The following is a 19,125-nucleotide window of genomic DNA, read 5'->3' on the forward strand; positions in this document are numbered from 1 at the left end:
AGAATGTTTGTCCAATGGTGAAGTTTGGAAATTGGAGGAATGTATATTTCAGACAGAAGTTTACAATCCCAGCAGCTTTTGTGAGAGATGAAAGCAAGTGAGAATTGTCAGGGTCTGATTACCCGCCGATGTTCTCGGAGCCTGAACCATACGACCAGTGGAAGAATGAAGTGGCGATGTGGACACGGGTTACATCCCTAACAATGAGAAAACAAGGTCTGGTCTTGGCATTGTCACTTCCTAACGAAAGGAAAATTGGCAGCAAAACATTTTCTGAGCTGGAAATCCACTGATCAAGGCTTGGATCTTTTACTCGGTTTCATTGATGAGATTTACAAGAAAGATGATCTGATGGGTGCCTGTGAAGCATAGTCAGACTTTGTCAAGTTTTGAATCAGGGTGTAAGTATATTTAGCAGATCTGGATGTCACAAAAAAGTAAGAGTTTTATCAACACCAGGTTAAAGTCCAACAGGTTTATTTGGTAGCAAATACCATTAGCTACCAAATTTTTTACATGGAATTTTTTTACATGCAAATACCATTAGCTACCAAATATCTGCTACCAAATAAATCTGTTGGACTTTAACCTGGTGTTGTTAAAACTCTTACTGTGTTTACCCCAGTCCAACGCCGGCATCTCCACATCATATCACGAAAAAGACAGGATTGGAAAAGCACTAATAGGTGAATGAATCTCAGGAATGACGGGGGAACAATTACCGTGAAATTCCCCTGATCGTCACAGTCCGGCGCCTGTTCGGGTCAATGCACCCTAACCAGCACGTCTATCAGAACGTGGGAGGAAACCGGAGCACCCGGAGGAAACCCACGCAGACATGGGGAGAACATGCAAACTCCACACAAACAGTGACCCAAGCCAGTAATCGAACCCGGGTCCCTGGCGCTGTGAGGCAACAGTGCTAACCAGTGTGCTACCCTTCCGTCCCAGAGGTAAACACAGCAACCAGTCTTAAAGCTACGCAAACATGTAAAGAATTCACTTCAGATGGTTGGAGGGTGTAATCCCTGCCAATTGGTCTATGGGAGAAATCCCAAATTACCCTCTGTGCTGGGCGATCGCCCTCCTGCTTTAGAAGGGACGACAATTAGTATAAATTTTATTCATATTATCAGATTGTTTCACTAAAGTAAGTGCTCGAGCTCAGAAATTATTGTGGATCCTAGAACAGCGGTGTCTGAAATGTAATACTTTGTACATGTTTTTTCTTTGATTCATTGTGAAATATGTTGCTGTATATTGTTCTGATCCTAATCAGGATTGTTAATGTTTAAAGAGAAACTCAAATACCCAGTGATTCACAAAGAATTGCACCACAAGATTCCACATTTTTAAACAAGAACAAAATTTATAAAACAAAATATTAAAAGCCAGCACTATGAACATAGCATCAGTCTTTCAATTATCAGATTATTTCATGAAGAGAATATTAACAACTTATTGTGGTTCTGAGGAGAGGGGTGGCTTTATATGTAATGCTTTGTACAAAAGAAGGAAAGTCACATTTTTTCTTCTTTGTTTGTGTAAATGTTTTGTGATCCCGGTCAGGACAATTAACGTTCAAAGAAAATTGTGAACACCCAGTGATTAACTAAAAGAATTACATGAAAAGATTTAACATTTAAAAAAAAACTTTACTGTATATATAAAACAAAATAAAATTTAAGAATACAGCACTACAAACTGAATACTGTAGTCAATAAACACTTGTGGTACAAACCTGTTTTTTAATCTCATCCCAAAAGTTTCTTTATACTTAATGATATCTTGAAAGTTCAATTCTGTTCCTGGGACTCTCAAAGATATGTCAAAGCTCTGCAGAATTCACTTTAATTTTCCTCACTTTTCCAGCTATTCTCCAGGCTCCAAGATTTTATGGAGGGTCTTTCCATTAGCTTTTGGCTAAACAATTCTCCAACTTTCCTTTGAGACCTCAAAACTGTGGACTCCTCAGTCCGTGGGCTTCACTGCCTTCTTGCTGAGGGATTTAAACATTGGGGACATCCCTGATTCCTAATGACCCAGTGGCTTCTGGTCCCACAGCTGGTTCACAGCTCCTGGTTCCATAGCTGACGGCCTCCAAGCTAACTGCAGACTGCTTGCTTTCTGTGAGAAACACCCAGAATTCCAAGCAGGGCTCACTTATCCCCGTGCTAACACATCAGGTGGGATGTCTGATAGATATTTAGCTTCAAAACTAAACCTTTTTTTCCTGAGGTCTGCATGAAGAATTCCGCTCTCTAACAAAGACAGAGCAATAATTGTCAGACCCAAAGTCTCCAGGTCTCCAGCTAAAAGAGCCCAGCTGCCCTTTTACACTTCTTACCCTTCGAGTTTTGACATCTTAAACCAACATGGGCCACGTCTTGTGAATGTGAATCCCCTTCGGATGTTTCTGTCAGATTCTCAGTGCAGGTTTTCCATTTACCTTAAATTTTTAAAAGAGCAATTGTTGAACTAATTCATACTTCTAAAACCTAGGAATTATGAAATTAGATCTTTGCAACACCTTCCCCATGAAGAAATGAAAATGTATCATCCTCGCATTATCCCATTTGAAAGATTACAATGTAGACTCAAAACGTTGGCTCTTCCCATAGATGCTGTCAGACCTGCTGAGATTTTCCAGCATTTTGTGTTTTTGTTTCAGATTCCAGCATCCGCAGTATTTTGCTTTCAACAATGTACAACATGCTGTATATTTAAATAGTTGTGATCTTATCAAATGGTGAAGCAGGCTCAAAGAGCCAAATGGCCAACTCCCGTTCCAAAGTCTAATGTTTAATTACCTTATAACCTGCAATACACATAATAATCCCTCCATTGTCCACTTCACATTCACAAGTCCAGCTTGGTAACAGCACACTGCTGGATTCCATGTCCAGGAATTCAGTCCACTGAAGATGGAAAATATTACTGCTTAGTGTTTTCTGAAAGTTTTCTTCTTATAATAATTATCGTGCAAAGTTCCTCCTGCGAGAGGAGAGTCCTCATTGCTGTTCATCTGTGAATTTTCAACTTCAGTTTTGAAAACAGTCTGTTCAGAATGCACGTTTTGAACTTTACTTTCTTCCATGTTTGCAGTTCCTCCATTGTTTAAATCCAGAGAGAATATTCCAGTCAATTCCACATTGAAATGTCTTCTTCTTGCTCTGTTGTAGCTGCAGCTTCATTTTTAATTTCATTTCCCAGAATCTCACATTCTGGATTCTCTTTTGGAGAGAGCAAGTTCAAAATGGCTTCTTTTTGTGTCAATAACTCTTTCCTTCATTGGTCAAAATCTTCTTCAGCCAAACTGTTGTTAAAATGTATTTTATGTTCAAGCAAAAATGTTGACCATTCCCATTTGGAGACTGTGTTCTCGGGCTTCAGAAGCAGAGGAATTGAGAACAAAAGCAGGGAGGTTACACTGATAGTTTCTAAAGCTCTGGGTGAGGCCACAACAGAACACTGAGCCCAGTTCTGGTCACCACACCTTTGGAAGGACGTGAGGGTCCTGGAGAGGGTGCAGAGGAGATTTACCGGGATGGTTCCAGGAATGAGGAATTTTATCCACAAGCTAGGCTGGAGAAGCTGGGATTGTTCTCCTTGGAGAAAAGGAGATGGAGGGGAGATTTGCTCGAGGTGTACAAAATTAAAATAGGTTTAAATAATGTGAAAAGGAAAAGCTGTTCCCATTAGCTGATGGTGCAAGGATGAGATGCACAGATTTATATATTCTTAGCGAGAGATGCAGGGGGATGTGAGAAAGGGCTGTTTTATGCAATGAGTGGGAATGAGCTGGAACTCACTGCCTGTGAGGGTGGTGGAAGCAGAGGCGATGAACGATTTAACAAGGAAAATGGACCGACACTTGCGGGAAATAGAACTGAAAGGATAAAGGGATAGAACGGGGCAATGGGACTGACCGGTTTACCCCATGAGAATAATCCCGGAACTGAGAGTATTTAACCCTCTGAAAACGCCGGTGTTACTTTTCTCTGGAAAACTGAAGACTGACGGAAGTCTTCAAGATTATGAAGGGGTTCAATAATCCAGTACGGATTTAATGAGAAACACCTTTACCAGCGAGTGGTGAGAATGTGGAACTCACGACCACAGCGAGTGGTTGAGGTGAACAGCATGAATACATTGAAGGGGAAGCGAGATACATACATGAGGGAGAGAGGAATAGAAGGATATGCTGATGGGGGAGATGAAGAGGGGTGGGTGGAGGCTCATGTGGAGCATAAATACTGACATAGACCAATTGAGCCGACTGGCCTGGCCCTGTGCTGTAGACTCAATGGAACAGAGACAAACGTATTTAATTTAGATCTACTTGAAGGAGAAGTAGGATTTACTATCCAGGATCAAATAAATGTCCTTCATCAGCTTGTGTGGTTCATTTGTGGAAATGTGCTCTCCCAGCCCACTGGAAGCAAAGTCGTGAGAAAGACCAATCCAGCAGAGCTGGACCTTCTGATCCAGGATCTTCTGATCCTCCCACTTCACCAACTGTCAGAATGAACATGGTTCAGTCCTGGGTGTGATTAACAGCAGCAATAACAGCAGAATCCAATCCCTATCATCACTTGTGAACTCGCTGGTGGTTGCGCAGGTAGATTGACCGACTGAATCTCTTCCCACACTCAGAGCAGGTGAATGTCCTCTCCGCAGTGTGAAGACGCTGGTGTATCTGCAGGCTGGATGAATCAATGAATGCTTTCCCACACTCAGAGCAGGTGGGTGGCCACTCCCCAGTGTGAATCCGCTGGTGTGCCTTCAGGAAGGATGACCGACTGAACCCCTTTCCACACTCGGAGCAGGTAAACGGCCTCTCTTTGGTGTGAACTCGTTGGTGTATCCGCAGGCTTGATGAATCAATGAATGCCTTCCCACACTCAGTACAGGTGAACGGTCTCTCCCCAGTGTGAACGCGTTGGTGTATCCGCAGGTTGGAGGAGTGAGAGAATCCCTTTCCACAATCAGAGCAGGTGAACGGCTTCTCCCCGGTGTGAACTCGCTGGTGTGCCTGCAAGTGAGATAACCGACTGAATCCCATCTCACACTCAGAGCAAGTGAATGGCCTTTCCCCAGTGTGAATTCGCTGGTGTGTCAGCAGATCAGATGAAGTAGTGAAGGTCTTCCCACACTCGGAGCAGGTGAACGGCCTCTCCTTGGTGTGAACCCGCTGGTGTCTCAGCAGGTGGGATGAATGAGTGAATCCCTGACCACAATCACAGCAGGTGAACGGTCTCTCCCCAGTGTGACTGCGTCGATGAATTTCCAGCTGAGACGGGGGTTTGAATCCCTTCCCACAATCCCCACATTTCCACGGTTTCTCCATGGTGCGGGTGTCCCTGTCTCCAGGTTTGCTGTTCAGCTGAGGTGGCCACACAAAGCGTCTGTACAATCTCTTCCTGGTGTAAATGGTGATGGTCTTTCAAACTATGTAACTGTCACTGGAACAGTCTCACCTAGATGTTTGTGTCTTTCCAGTGACACTGATGTTTAAAACTTTCTGAAGCAAACAGAACAGAAGACATTTCTCCTTCTAGATTCAAAGGCGAATGATATTCAGATCCCGATAATCGAGTGACTCTGTCAATTCTTCACTTGATGCTTGATTTGAATTTTGTGTCTGCAAATCCTCCCCCTTTGAAGATCCTGTAAAAGAGGTTTACAAATTTCATCACCGTCAGTTAAGGATAGAATCTACAATTGGCAGTCGTTAATTTCTATGAAGCATTATTTTCTATCTTGTTCTCCGAAAGCTGTAAATAACTGTCCCACGCTCTTGCTGCATTACCTGGAGTATTGTGTGGAGCTTTTGTCTCCTTACTAAAGGAAGGATACATAAGAACATAAGAAATAGGAGCAGGAGTAGGCCATCTAGCCCCTCGAGCCTGCCCCACCATTCAATAAGATCATGGCTGATCTGAAGTGGATCAGTTCCACTTACCCGCCTGATCCCCATAACCCCTAATTCCCTTACCGATCAGGAATCCATCTATCCGTGATTTAAACATAGTCAACGAGGTAGCCTCCACCACTTCAGTGGGCAGAGAATTCCAAAGATTCACCACCCTTTGAGAGAAGAAGTTCCTCCTCAACTCTGTCCTGAACTGACCCCCCCTTTATTTTGAGGCTGTGCCCTCTAGTTCGAGCTTCCTTTCTAAGTGGAAAGAATCTCTCCACCTCTACCCTATCCAGCCCCTTCATTATCTTATAGGTCTCTATAAGATCCCCCCTCAGCCTTCTAAATTCCAACGAGTACACTTGCAATAGAGGGAGTGGAGCAAGGGTTCATTCGACAAATCCCTGGAAGGATGGGAGTTTCCTAGGAGGAGACTGGGCCTCTATTCTCTCAAAGTTTCGAAGAATGAGGGCTGATCTTCTATCACTCAACTGAGTTGAGGAGGAACTTCTTCACACAAAGGGTTGTGAATCTGTGTAATTCCCTGCCCAGTGAAGCAGTTGAGGCTACCTCATTGAATGTTTTTAAGGCAAGGATAGATACATTTTTGAACGGTAAAGGAATTAAGGGTTATGGGGAGCGGGCGGGTAAGTGGAGCTGAGTCCACAAAAAAATCAGCCACGATCTTATTGAATGGCAGAGCAGGCTCGAGGGGCCAGATGGCCCACTCCTGCTCCTAGTTCTTATGTTTTTATAATAACTCCAGATGTATCAATGTTGTTATGATCCTTATGAGTACAATAACCTTAAAATTAACATTCCCAGACAAACCCAGTGGAATAAAGCAAAGAGAAAGATTTCACCTTCTAATAAATCTTGCAATAATCAAATTAAAATCAACATCAATGAATCATGCATTAACAGACAAACAGTATTTGAATAGACAGGATAAATTTGTCTTTAAATATCTCAGACAATAAAACAGGTTCCACAAAATCACAAACATTCCCCCCTCACCATATTTGGCTCTAATTCCAGTTCCAGAGTCCCACAACTCTCTGTATTTCCCAGGGGGAGAAAGAAAGTGTTTTCCTCACAGATGTTGCCCAGAGGAGGAGGTTTGAATCTGTGGTGAAGTTTGAGTCTGTGGTGAAGTTTGAGTCTGTGTGTGAAGTTTGAGTCTGTGTGTGAAGTTTGAGTCTGTGGTGAAGTTTGAGTCTGTGTGTGAAGTTTGAGTTTGTGGTGAAGTTTGAGTCTGTGGTGAAGTTTGAGTCTGTGTGTGAAGTTTGAGTCTGTGGTGAAGTTTGAGTCTGTGGTGAAGTTTGAGTCTGTGGTGAAGTTGGAGTCTGTGTGTGAAGTTTGAGTCTGTGGTGAAGTTTGAGTCTGTGTGTGAAGTTTGAGTCTGTGTGTGAAGTTTGAGTCTGTGGTGAAGTTGGAGTCTGTGGTGAAGTTTGAGTCTGTGTGTGAAGTTTGAGTCTGTGGTGAAGTTTGAGTCTGTGTGTGAAGTTGGAGTCTGTGGTGAAGTTGGAGTCTGTGGTGAAGTTTGAGTCTGTGTGTGAAGTTTGAGTCTGTGGTGAAGTTTGAGTCTGTGTGTGAAGTTTGAGTCTGTGTGTGAAGTTTGAGTCTGTGGTGAAGTTTGAGTCTGTGTGTGAAGTTTGAGTCTGTGTGTGAAGTTTGAGTCTGTGTGTGAAGTTTGAGTGTGTGTGTGAAGTTTGAGTGTGTGTGTGAAGTTTGAGTCTGTGGTGAAGTTTGAGTCTGTGTGAAGTTTGAGTCTGTGGTGAAGTTTGAGTCTGTGGTGAAGTTTGAGTCTGTGTGTGAAGTTGGAGTCTGTGGTGAAGTTTGAGTCTGTGTGTGAAGTTTGAGTCTGTGGTGAAGTTTGAGTCTGTGGTGAAGTTGGAGTCTGTGGTGAAGTTTGAGTCTGTGTGTGAAGTTTGAGTCTGTGTGTGAAGTTTGAGTCTGTGTGTGAAGTTGGAGTCTGTGTGTGAAGTTTGAGTCTGTGTGTGAAGTTTGAGTCTGTGTGTGAAGTTTGAGTCTGTGGTGAAGCTACAAACAGAAGCTGTGCTGTTTCAAATCAAACTGCGGGACTTGGAAGAAAATGATGGGAAGAGATTTTGCAAAGTCCCCTCCCCCACTCCCTCAGCTGGCAGCCCAGCGCGCAGGCGCAGAGAGCGTTGCTGAGCCGAGCTGTCCGGAGCAGGCGCAGAGAGCGCTGCTGAGCCGAGCTGTCCGGAGCAGGCGCAGTGCGGCTGCCGCCAGCGGTCGCTCTCGATCTCTTTTTGAAGCAGCGGCCGCCGTCGAGAGAGGGGGGGGGGCGGGGGAGATCACCGAGCGGCTTCTCGCTCTGGCCGGAGCCGCCAGCCGGTTGCCTGGAAACCTTGGCTCGAGGAGGCACAGGGGGAGGGGAAACAATGGGAGGGGGAACAATGGGAGGGGGCGTGTCCGCGCGCCTGGGCCTGCGCACTGGAACCCCACGACGTCATGGCAGAGCAGACTGATTCCTATTGGCTGATTCTAGCGTGGACGTTCCCAACGCTCAGTCTCCCATTGGAGGAAAAAGACAACATTGCGGATTGGACAACAGCTCCACACGTTCGGAGGTCAAAGTGTCTCCGGCCCCACGTGGGCTCGGGTTTCGCTGCCTATTGTCTTCATTGACCAATGGGAAGAGCTGGAGGACCGGCAGGACTCTGATCATCCAGCCAATCAGGGGCGGGTTTTGTGCCAATGGCTGCACGGGTCATCCTGATTGTCTGAACGTGGAGCTGGTCAAGCGGCTGCTTCCCTCTTTCTGAAGATTGAGCTTCACACATTACAAATTTCTCCCCTGTCCAACATCTGTGAGTAAAACACTTTCCATTTCTTTTCTCATTCTGGGGGAAATTGGGGACTTGCAGCAACTGAAGGGACAGGAAGTGAATCCAGGGAGGCTGCAGACTCTGGAAAGGTTGGCCCAGGTCTCTCTCTCTCTGAAAGACATTGACATCCTTTGCTCCCGCAACGATGGTCTCTTTCCTAATGTTCACAAGTATAGGGGTGGTTTCCCCAGTGGATGGCTGACATTTAAGGGGACAGTAAATTAATATAGCACACAGATATACCTGGTGTTGTTGTGGTACATATTAGACATATTATTTATGGTTCTGTAAAAATGTTTACTGTTATTTCTACATTTTAATATAGTACTGATATCTTTAGGGCCCTTGCAAAAAGATTCAGCAATTCCAGTCCTTCTCAATGCTTCATCGAGCAATCTAGTCAGCTCCATTCCTCCCTAAATAACTGTACTTGTGGAAGTTTATTTGCTTCAAATACCCACCTGTTTTGTCTTGAAATAAGTTACCACTGCTTCCACGATCGTCTTAGGCAGAGAGGCAGATTATGTCCACTCGCTTTCTAAATAATGTCCCCTGCTGCTGTATTGCTAATTAAAAAATAGAGTATGGTAGAGCACACATTTTTCATCCAGTTATATACATGATGTGAAGATGCTGGTGTTGGACTGGGGTAGGCACAATAAGAAGTCTCACCACACCAGATTAAAATCCAACAGGTTCATTTGGAATCACCAGTTTTCGGAGCGCTGCTCCTTCATCATGTGTCTCACCTGATGAAGAAGCAGTGCTCCAAAAGTTCATGATACCAAACAAAGCTGTTGGACTTTAACCCAGTTATATATATTCACATGAGATATAATATATATTTCAGCAGACTGCGTGTTAGGATTTTCACGTATATTTGAAGCTGTCGATTAGAATGAATCATTCCTTCACTATCATTTTTTTAAAACAGTAAATGAATTAAGGGTTATGGTGAGCGGGTGGGTAAGTGGAGCTAAGTCCATGAAAAGATCAGACATGATCTTATTAAATGGCAGAGCAGCTCGAGAGGTTCAGTGGCCTACTCCTGCTCCTAGTTCTTAAGTTCTTATAATTGGTTGGCTGATATTTGGGACAACAGAATGAAAATGGTGAAAATTGCTGGAATTTTACCAGCACGCCAGCCCGAGGCTCGTAGGATCCCGTCGGAGAATGCCATTCTGCAAACCTCACCTGCCCCAATTCCGAGGCAGACGTGCCAGTAAAGCTTTGGCCAATGTGTCTGAGTGGATTTTTGAGGAATTATAGAGGAAAGAAGATTCCATACAAACGAGAATTTTTGGTTTTGAATTTCTATTCTGCACCAAGTGACAACTTTCATGAACTTCTTTTCCAGAATATTAGGAGGCGATTTGCAGACATAAATCCCAAAAGACATTAAGCAATGGCGTAACTGGAAAAGCACCGAGAGACACACACACACAGCCGAGTGAGTGCTTCAGTGAACTGACTCTGGAAAGAGCTTTAACCAGTTACACAGCCTGAAAGAATATCACACCATTCACAGTGAGGAGAAACAGTACACGTGTTGTGTGTGTGAACGAGGCTTCAACTGATCATCGAACCTGGAGAGACACAAGAACATCTGCGTCATGGAGAAACTGTGGAAATGTGGGGACTGTGGGAAGAAATTCAGATACCCATCAGAGCTGGAGATTCATCAACGCAGTCACACAGGGGAGAAACCATTCATCTGTTTCAAATGTGGGAGGGGATTCAGTAATTCATCCAACTTATTGAAACACAAACGGGTTCACACTGAGGAGAGGCCATTCACCTGTTCTGACTGTGGGAAGGGATTCAAATCCTTATCAGTGCTGGAGATTCATTGGCGGATTCACACTGGAGAGAGGCCATTCACCTGCTCCGAGTGTGGGAAGGGATTCACTCATTCATCCAACTTTCTGACACACAAGCGGGTTCACACTGGGGAGAGGCCATTCTCCTGCTCTGTGTGTGGGAAGAGATTCAGTGATTCATCCAGCCTGCGGAAGCACAAGCAAGTTCACACCGGGGAGAGGCCTTTCTCCTGCTCTGTGTGTGGGAAGAGATTCAGTGATTCATCCACCCTGCGGAAGCACGAGCGAGTTCACACTGGGGAGAGACCATTCACCTGCTCAGTCTGTGGGAAAGGATTCACTCGGTCATCCCACCTGCTGATGCATCAACGAGTCCACACCGGGGAGAGGCCGTTCACCTGCACCGTGTGTGGGAAGGGATTCAGTGCATCATCTACCCTGCAGAACCACCAGGCAGTTCACACTGGGGAGAGGTCATTCACCTGCTCCGTGTGTGGGAAGGGATTTACTAGGTCCACTAGTCTGCTGGCACACCAGCGAATTCACTCTGGAGAGAGACCGTTCACCTGCACTGAGTGTGGGAAAGGATTCACTCATTCCTCCAGCCTCTGGAAACACCGGCGAGTTCACACAGGGGAGAGGCCATTCATCTGCTGTGTGTGTGGGAAAGGATTCTGAGTCGTCCAGTCTGCGTGCACACCGTCGAGTTCACACCGGGGAGAAGCCTTTCACCTGCTCTGAATGTGGGAAGGGATTTGCTGATCCTTCCAGCCTGCGGAAACACAAGCAAGTTCACACGGAGGAGAGAGGCTGTTCACCTGCTCTGAGTGTAGGAAAGGATTCACTGAGTCATCCAACCTGCTGAGACATTATGGCAGTCACACCGATTAGAGACCTTTTAAATACTCTGCCTGCGGGTGTTAATTGTATAATTTGGGGTTAAATATATACAAGCAGTGGACATTGATTAGATGTTTACATGAGCACATATAGACACTTACTGACAGAGCATGGAATGGTATTAGGAGTTATATACCTGTAATGTTTCACTCTGTGAATAAATCTATACCAAGTAAAGATTGGAACCAGTTTCCTCCTTCACCAGAAGGTGGTCAGGATTATAACGTGGTAACAGAGAATGCTTAAAAATACCTGATGTTTCCAATCTGAATGTTTGAGAAGGAATAATGAAAGCTTTGATAAAAATCAGAAGAGAAAGATGCAAATTATCTTAAAACTACACAGACAATTTGTTCACACTACTTGCCAAAGATTAAAAATCCTGCTTCAAGATGCAGGAGCAGTTGATGAAGAGTATCTGAGACTCATACAAGAGACCAGTGCAAAGTGTACAATGTATAAAAATTATTGGAGGATGCCATCACATCCCAACAGTGAACCTTCCCTTGGCCCTTGGGGCTGGATCAGCCAAACTGCAAGTTGATAACTGCACCGGCCTGGACGATTCATGTAAAGAATTCACTTCAGATGGTTGGAGAGTATAATCCCTGTCAATTGGTCTGTGGGAAAAATTCCAAATGACCCTCTGTGCTGGGGATAACCCTCCTGATTCAGAAGGGACGACAATTAGTCCAATTTTTATTCATTTATTATCTGATTGTTTCACTGGTGCTCGAGCTAAGAAATTATTGTAGATCCTCGATGAGGGGTGTCTTATAGTGTAATACTTTGTACAAAATAAAGACCATCATGGTTTTATTTTTCAAATAGTTTTGAAATATTGTGTGTGTTGTTATAATTCGGGTCGAGAACATTAACGTTCAGTGAGAAATCCAAACACCCATCACAAGATTCCAGGTTTTTAAACAAAATCAAACTTCACTGAATATAAACAGAATATTAAAAACCAGCTCGATGAATTATATTTTGTAAAGATTTATTCTGTAAACTCAGTTCTGACTCAAAACATGAACTCTGTTTTCACTCTCTACAGATGCTGCCAGACCTGCTGACGTTTTGCAGCATTTTTCAGTTTTTGTACTTTTTAACCCTTACTCCTCGACAAGAGTGCCCTTATACTTAATATCTTGAATGTTCATTCACTTCTGTTCCTGGGACAATCCCAAAGGTATGTCAAAGCTCCCAGAATTCACTTTAATTCGCCTCAGTAATCCAGCTATTCTCCAGACTCCAAGATTTCATGAGGATCCTTCTATTAGCTTTCGGCTAAACAACTCTCCAACTTTCCTTTGAGATTTCAAAATTGACTCAAAACATGGACTCCTCAATTCAAGCATGGGCTTCACTGCCTTCTTGCTGAGGGATTTAAACATTGGGAACACCCATGGTTCCTAATTACCTCCTCGGCTCCCGGACCCACAGCTGGTTCACAGCTCCTGGACCCACAGCTGGTTCACAGCTCCCGGTCCCACAGCTGGTTCACAGCTCCCGGTTCCACAGCTGGTTCACAGCTCCCGCTCCCACAGCTGGTTCACAGCTCCCGCTCCCACCGCTGGTTCACAGCTCCCGCTCCCACAGCTGGTTCACAGCTCCCGGTCCCACAGCTGGTTCACAGCTCCCGGTCCCACAGCTGGTTCACAGCTCCCGGTCCCACAGCTGGTTCACAGCTCCCGCTCCCACAGCTGGTTCACAGCTCCTGGTCCAACAGCTGGTTCACAGCTCCCGGACTCACAGCTGGTTCACAGCTCCTGCTCCCACAGCTGGTTCACAGCTCCTGCTCCCACAGCTGGTTCACAGCTCCTGCTCCCACAGCTGGTTCACAGCTCCCGGTCCCACAGCTGGTTCACAGCTCCCGGTCCCACAGCTGGTTCACAGCTCCCGGTCCCACAGCTGGTTCACAGCTCCTGGTCCAACAGCTGGTTCACAGCTCCCAGACTCACAGCTGGTTCACAGCTCCCGCTCCCACAGCTGGTTCACAGCTCCCGCTCCCACAGCTGGTTCACAGCTCCCGCTCCCACAGCTGGTTCACAGCTCCCGCTCCCACAGCTGGTTCACAGCTCCCGCTCCCACAGCTGGTTCACAGCTCCCGCTCCCACAGCTGGTTCACAGCTCCCGCTCCCACCGCTGGTTCACAGCTCCCGCTCCCACCGCTGGTTCCCAGCTCCCGGTCCCACAGCTGGTTCACAGCTCCCGGTCCCACAGCTGGTTCACAGCTCCCGGTCCCACAGCTGGTTCACAGCTCCTGCTCCCACAGCTGGTTCACAGCTCCTGCTCCCACAGCTGGTTCACAGCTCCTGCTCCCACAGCTGGTTCACAGCTCCCGGACTCACAGCTGGTTCACAGCTCCCGCTCCCACAGCTGGTTCACAGCTCCCGCTCCCACAGCTGGTTCACAGCTCCCGCTCCCACAGCTGGTTCACAGCTCCCGCTCCCACAGCTGGTTCACAGCTCCCACTCCCACAGCTGGTTCACAGCTCCCGCTCCCACAGCTGGTTCACGGCTCCCGCTCCCACAGCTGGTTCACAGCTCCCGGTCCCACAGCTGGTTCACAGCTCCTGCTCCCACAGCTGGTTCACAGCTCCTGCTCCCACAGCTGGTTCACAGCTCCTGCTCCCACAGCTGGTTCACAGCTCCCGGACTCACAGCTGGTTCACAGCTCCCGCTCCCACAGCTGGTTCACAGCTCCCGCTCCCACAGCTGGTTCACAGCTCCCGCTCCCACAGCTGGTTCACAGCTCCCGCTCCCACAGCTGGTTCACAGCTCCCACTCCCACAGCTGGTTCACAGCTCCCGCTCCCACAGCTGGTTCACGGCTCCCGCTCCCACAGCTGGTTCACAGCTCCCGGTCCCACAGCTGGTTCACAGCTCCCGCTCCCACAGCTGGTTCACAGCTCCCGCTCCCACAGCTGGTTCACAGCTCCCGCTCCCACAGCTGGTTCACAGCTCCCGGTCCCACAGCTGGTTCACAGCTCCCGCTCCCACAGCTGGTTCACAGCTCCCCTCCCACAGCTGGTTCACAGCTCCCGGTCCCACAGCTGGTTCACAGCTCCTGCTCCCACAGCTGGTTCACAGCTCCTGGTCCAACAGCTGGTTCACAGCTCCCGGACTCACAGCTGGTTCACAGCTCCCGGTCCCACAGCTGGTTCACAGCTCCTGGTCCAACAGCTGGTTCACAGCTCCCGGTCCCACAGCTGGTTCACAGCTCCCGGTCCCACAGCTCCCGCTCCCACAGCTGGTTCACAGCTCCTGGTCCAACAGCTGGTTCACAGCTCCCGGTCCCACAGCTGGTTCACAGCTCCCGGTCCCACAGCTCCCGCTCCCACAGCTGGTTCACAGCTCCCAATCCCACAGTTGGTTCACAGCTCCCGCTCCCACAGCTCCCAAGCTAACTGCAGACTGCCTGCTTTCTGTGAGAAACACCCAGAATTCCAACCAAGACCACCCTGAATCACTTATCCCCATGGTAACAGACGAGTTGAGATGTCCAAAAGATGTTTAAATTAATTAACTTTTAGTTTCAGAACCAAACCTTTTTTCTTGAGGTCTGCGTGAAGAATTCCCCTCTCTAACAAAGACAGGAAAAAAATTGTCAGACCTGATGTCTCCACTAAAAGAGCCCAGCTGCCCTGGTTCTTGTTCTTACCCTTCCAGCTTTGACTTCTCAAACCAACATGGGCCACACCTTGTGACTGCAAATTCCCTCAGGGTGTTTTTATCAGATTCTCAACCCAGGTTTTCCAGTTGTTACATTTTTTTTTAAATCCAAAATTAATATTTCTGAAACACATGAATTATTAAACTAGATCTTCACAACATATTCCCTGGAAGAAATGAAAATGTATCACAATAATATCCCATTTAGAATATTACAATGTAAAACATACTGGATATCTTAACAGCAGCCATGATCTAATCGAATGGTGGGGCAGGCTCGAAGGGCCAAATGGCCTCCTCCTGTTCCTAAGTCCAATGTTTTCCTATGTTTAACTATCTTATAACCTGCAACAGACATAATAATCCCTCCATTGTCCACTTCACAGTCACAAGTCCAGCTTGGTAACAGCACACTGCTGGGTTCCATGTCCAGGAATTCAGTCCACTGAAGATTGAAAATATTATTGGTTTCAGTGTTTTCTGAAAGTTTTCTTCTTTCAATAATTATAGTACTTTTTAATAATTATAGTTTCTTCTGCAAGAGAAGAGTCCTCATTGCTGTTCAGTTGTGGATTTCCAATTCTGAAAACAGTCTGTTCAGAATTCATCTTTTGAACTTTACTTTCTTCCATGTTTGTAGTTCCTCCATTGTTTAAATCCAGAGAGAATATTCCAGTCAATTCCACATTGAAATGTCTTCTTCTTGCTCTGTTGTAGCTGGAACTTCATTTTTAATTTCATTTCCCAGAATCAAACATTCTGGATTCTCTTTTGGAGAGAGCAAGTTCATAGCGGCTTCTTTCTGTGCCAACAACTCGTTCCTTCATTGGACAAAATCTTATTTAGCCATTTTAAGAATGTTGTTAAAATGCTTTTTATGTTAAGCAAAAAGGTCTGATATTCTTGTTTGGAGCATTTTGGATCTTGGGCTTCAGAAATCGGGGAATTGAGAACAAAAGCAGGGAAGTTATTCTGATAGTTTCTAAAGCTCTGGTGAGGCCACAACAGAATACTGAGCCCAGTTCTGGTCACCACACTTTAGGAAGGATGTGAGGGTCCTTGAGAAAGTCGAGAGGAGATTTACCACAATGGTTCCAGAGATGAGGAAGATGACGCGAATGTGGAACTTGCTACCAGCGAGTGGTTGAGGTGAACAGCATGAATACATTGAAGGGGAAGCTAAATACATACATGAGGGAGAGAGGAATAGAAGGAAATGCTGATGGGGGGAGATGAAGAGGGGTGGGTGGAGGCTCATATGGAGCATAAATACTGACACAGACCAATTGAGCCGACTGGCCTGGCCCTGTGCTGTAGACTCAATGGAACAGAGACAATTGTATTTATTTTAGATCTACCTAGTGTTTGTGGATCATCTCAGTAAAATGTGCACTCCCAAATTCAAACAGCATCGACCCACTGGCAGCAAAGCCGTGAGGTCGGTCAGTCCAGCAGAAAGAAACCCTCCGACCCTCTCACTTCAGCAACTGTCAGAATGAACAAGGTTTAGTCCTGGGTGTGATTAACAGCAGCAATAACAACAGAACCCAACTCCTGTAATCACTTGTGAATTCGCTGGTGTCTCAGCAAGTGGGACGACCGTTTAAATCTATTCCCACACTCGGAGCAGCTGAATGGTCTCTCCCCAGTGTGAACTCGCTGGTGTGTGAGCAGATTGGAGATCTGAGTGAATCCCTTCCCACAGTCAGAGCAAGTGAATGGCCTCTCCCCAGTGTGAACTCGCTGGTGTGCCAACAGGGTGGATGAATGACTGAAACCCTTCCCGCACACAGAGCAGGTGAAGGGTGTCTCCCCAGTGTGAACTCGCTGGTGTATTAGCAGTTGGGATGATGTTCTAAATCTCTTCACGCAGTAAGAGCAGCTGAACGGTCTGTCCTCAGTGTGAATGCGCTGGTGGCCCATCAGAGTCTGAGAGCTTTTGAAGCTACGCCCACAGTCTGAGCATTTAAACGGTCTCTCATTCGTATGAGTGACACGGTGTGTCTGCAGGGTGGATGAATGACTGAATCCCTTCCCACACACACAGCAGGTGAACGGCCTCTCCCCAGAGTGAACTTGCCGGTGCCTCCACAGGGTGGAACGATCGCTGAATCCTTTCCCACAGTCTGAGCAGGCGAAAGGCCTCTCCCCGGTGTGAACTCGCTGGTGGGTCAGCAGGCTGGATAACTGAGTGAATCCTTTCCCACACACGGAGCAGGTGAACGGCCTCTCCCCAGAATGAACTCGCTGGTGTCTCAGCAGGGTGGTTGATATACTGAATCCCTTCTCACACACGGAGCAGGTGAACGGCCTCTCCCCAGCATGAACTCGTCGATGTGTGTCCAGTGCAGATGGGCACTGGAATCCCTTCCCACAGTCCCCACACTTCCATGGTCTCTCCATGGTGCCAGTGTCCTTTTGATAATGAGTTGATTCCACATCCAAGTACAGAACACATGTACAGTTTCTCCTCGCTGTGAATGGTGTGATGTTTTTCAGGCTGTGTTACTGGTTGAAGCTCTTTCCACAGTCAGTTCACTGGAACACTCTCACTCAGGTGTGTGGGGTCTCCATTCTAGTCCAGTCACACTGATGTTTGAAATCTTTTCCCACAGAGAGAACAAAGAAACATTTCTTCTCATACATTCAAACGGCAATTATATTCAGGTCCTGATGACTCCAGTGACTTTGTAACATCTTGTTGTGACATTTGGTGTGAGATTTCAGTCTGTACATTCTCTCCTTCTAATATCCTGTTTATAGAAGTTATCAGTGTAAGTATAGGACTGAAATTCAAAACAGACCATTCTAGTTTCCATGGAATATTCTTTGCTTTCTCATTCCCTAAGGTTGTAAATCTCCATCCCACACACTCTCCCCCCATTGTCACACTGCTGTACCTAATACACACCCTCCCAATTCTCCTGAAGGTGCTGATTCAGGCTGATTGACAGACCCATGCTCCTGTCCAGTACAAAGAGACCTGAAAATCTTCACACAGGCTACTAGCCAATGTCCACATTACTAAACATATTATTTGATCAGCAATAGAAAGGAGATGTGAGGAACAATTTTATTCACGAGTGGTCACAACCTGACCTCACTGCTTCTGTGCATGGTGGAATCAGAAATGATCAATGATTTGAAAAATAAATCAGATAGGTGTGAAGGAATTAAAAAGGGAACAGAGTTATGGAGAGGAAATGGGACTGAGTGGATTGATGTACAGAGAGTCAGCATGGACTTCTTCCAACTACCACTGGAATATATACAAAATTTCAGGCAATGTAGTGGAAAACATGCCCTGTCTACATCAACGGTGACAAAGTGGAAATGGTTGAGAGCTTCAAGTTTCTAGGTGTTCAGATCACAACAACCTGTCCTGGTCCCTCCATACCGCTGCTTTAGTTAAGAAAGCCCACCAACACCTCGACTTTCTCAGGAGGCTAAGGAAATTCGACATGTCGACATGTCAGCTACGACTCTCACCAATTTTTACAGGGACACCACAGAAAGCATCCCATCCAATTGTATCACAGCTTGGTATTGCTGCTGCTCTGACCAAGAGCGTAAGAAACTACAAGGGGTATGAATGTGGCCCAGTCCATCACGCAAATCAGCCTCTTATCCATTGAGACTGTCTACATTTCCTATTGCCTCAGAAAAGCAGCCAGCATAATCAAGGACCCCACTTATCCTGGACATTCTCTTTTCTCTCTTCTTCCGTCGGGAAAAAGATACAAAAGTCTGAGGTCACACACCAACCGACTCAAGAACAGCTTCTTCCCTGCTGCTGTCAGACTTTTACAAACAAAGAACAAAGAAAATTACAGCACAGGAACAGGCCCTTCGACCTTTCAAGCCTGCACCGACTATGCTGCCCGACTGAACTAAAACCCCCTACCCTTCCGGGGACCATATCCCTCCATTCCCATCCTATTCATGTATTTGTCAAGA

The 19,125-nt window shown here is 46.3% G+C and overlaps 1 protein-coding gene across 1 annotated transcript; it reads right to left on the bottom strand.

Annotated features, from left to right (window-relative positions):
- Nucleotides 1–4,591: 4,591 nt before the first annotated feature.
- Nucleotides 4,592–17,834, bottom strand: LOC144484178 (uncharacterized). Its single transcript, XM_078202718.1, has 3 exons — nucleotides 16,769–17,834; nucleotides 11,665–11,761; nucleotides 4,592–5,281 (listed from the first exon to the last, which is right to left on the bottom strand). The coding sequence occupies exons 1-3, from the start codon at nucleotides 17,569–17,571 to the stop codon at nucleotides 4,592–4,594; spliced, it is 1,590 nt and encodes a 529-aa protein (XP_078058844.1). The 5' UTR covers nucleotides 17,572–17,834.
- Nucleotides 17,835–19,125: the final 1,291 nt, after the last annotated feature.

The sequence above is a fragment of the Mustelus asterias genome, unplaced genomic scaffold (assembly GCF_964213995.1).
Source record: "Mustelus asterias unplaced genomic scaffold, sMusAst1.hap1.1 HAP1_SCAFFOLD_94, whole genome shotgun sequence".
Classification (NCBI taxonomy): Eukaryota; Metazoa; Chordata; class Chondrichthyes; order Carcharhiniformes; family Triakidae; genus Mustelus; species Mustelus asterias.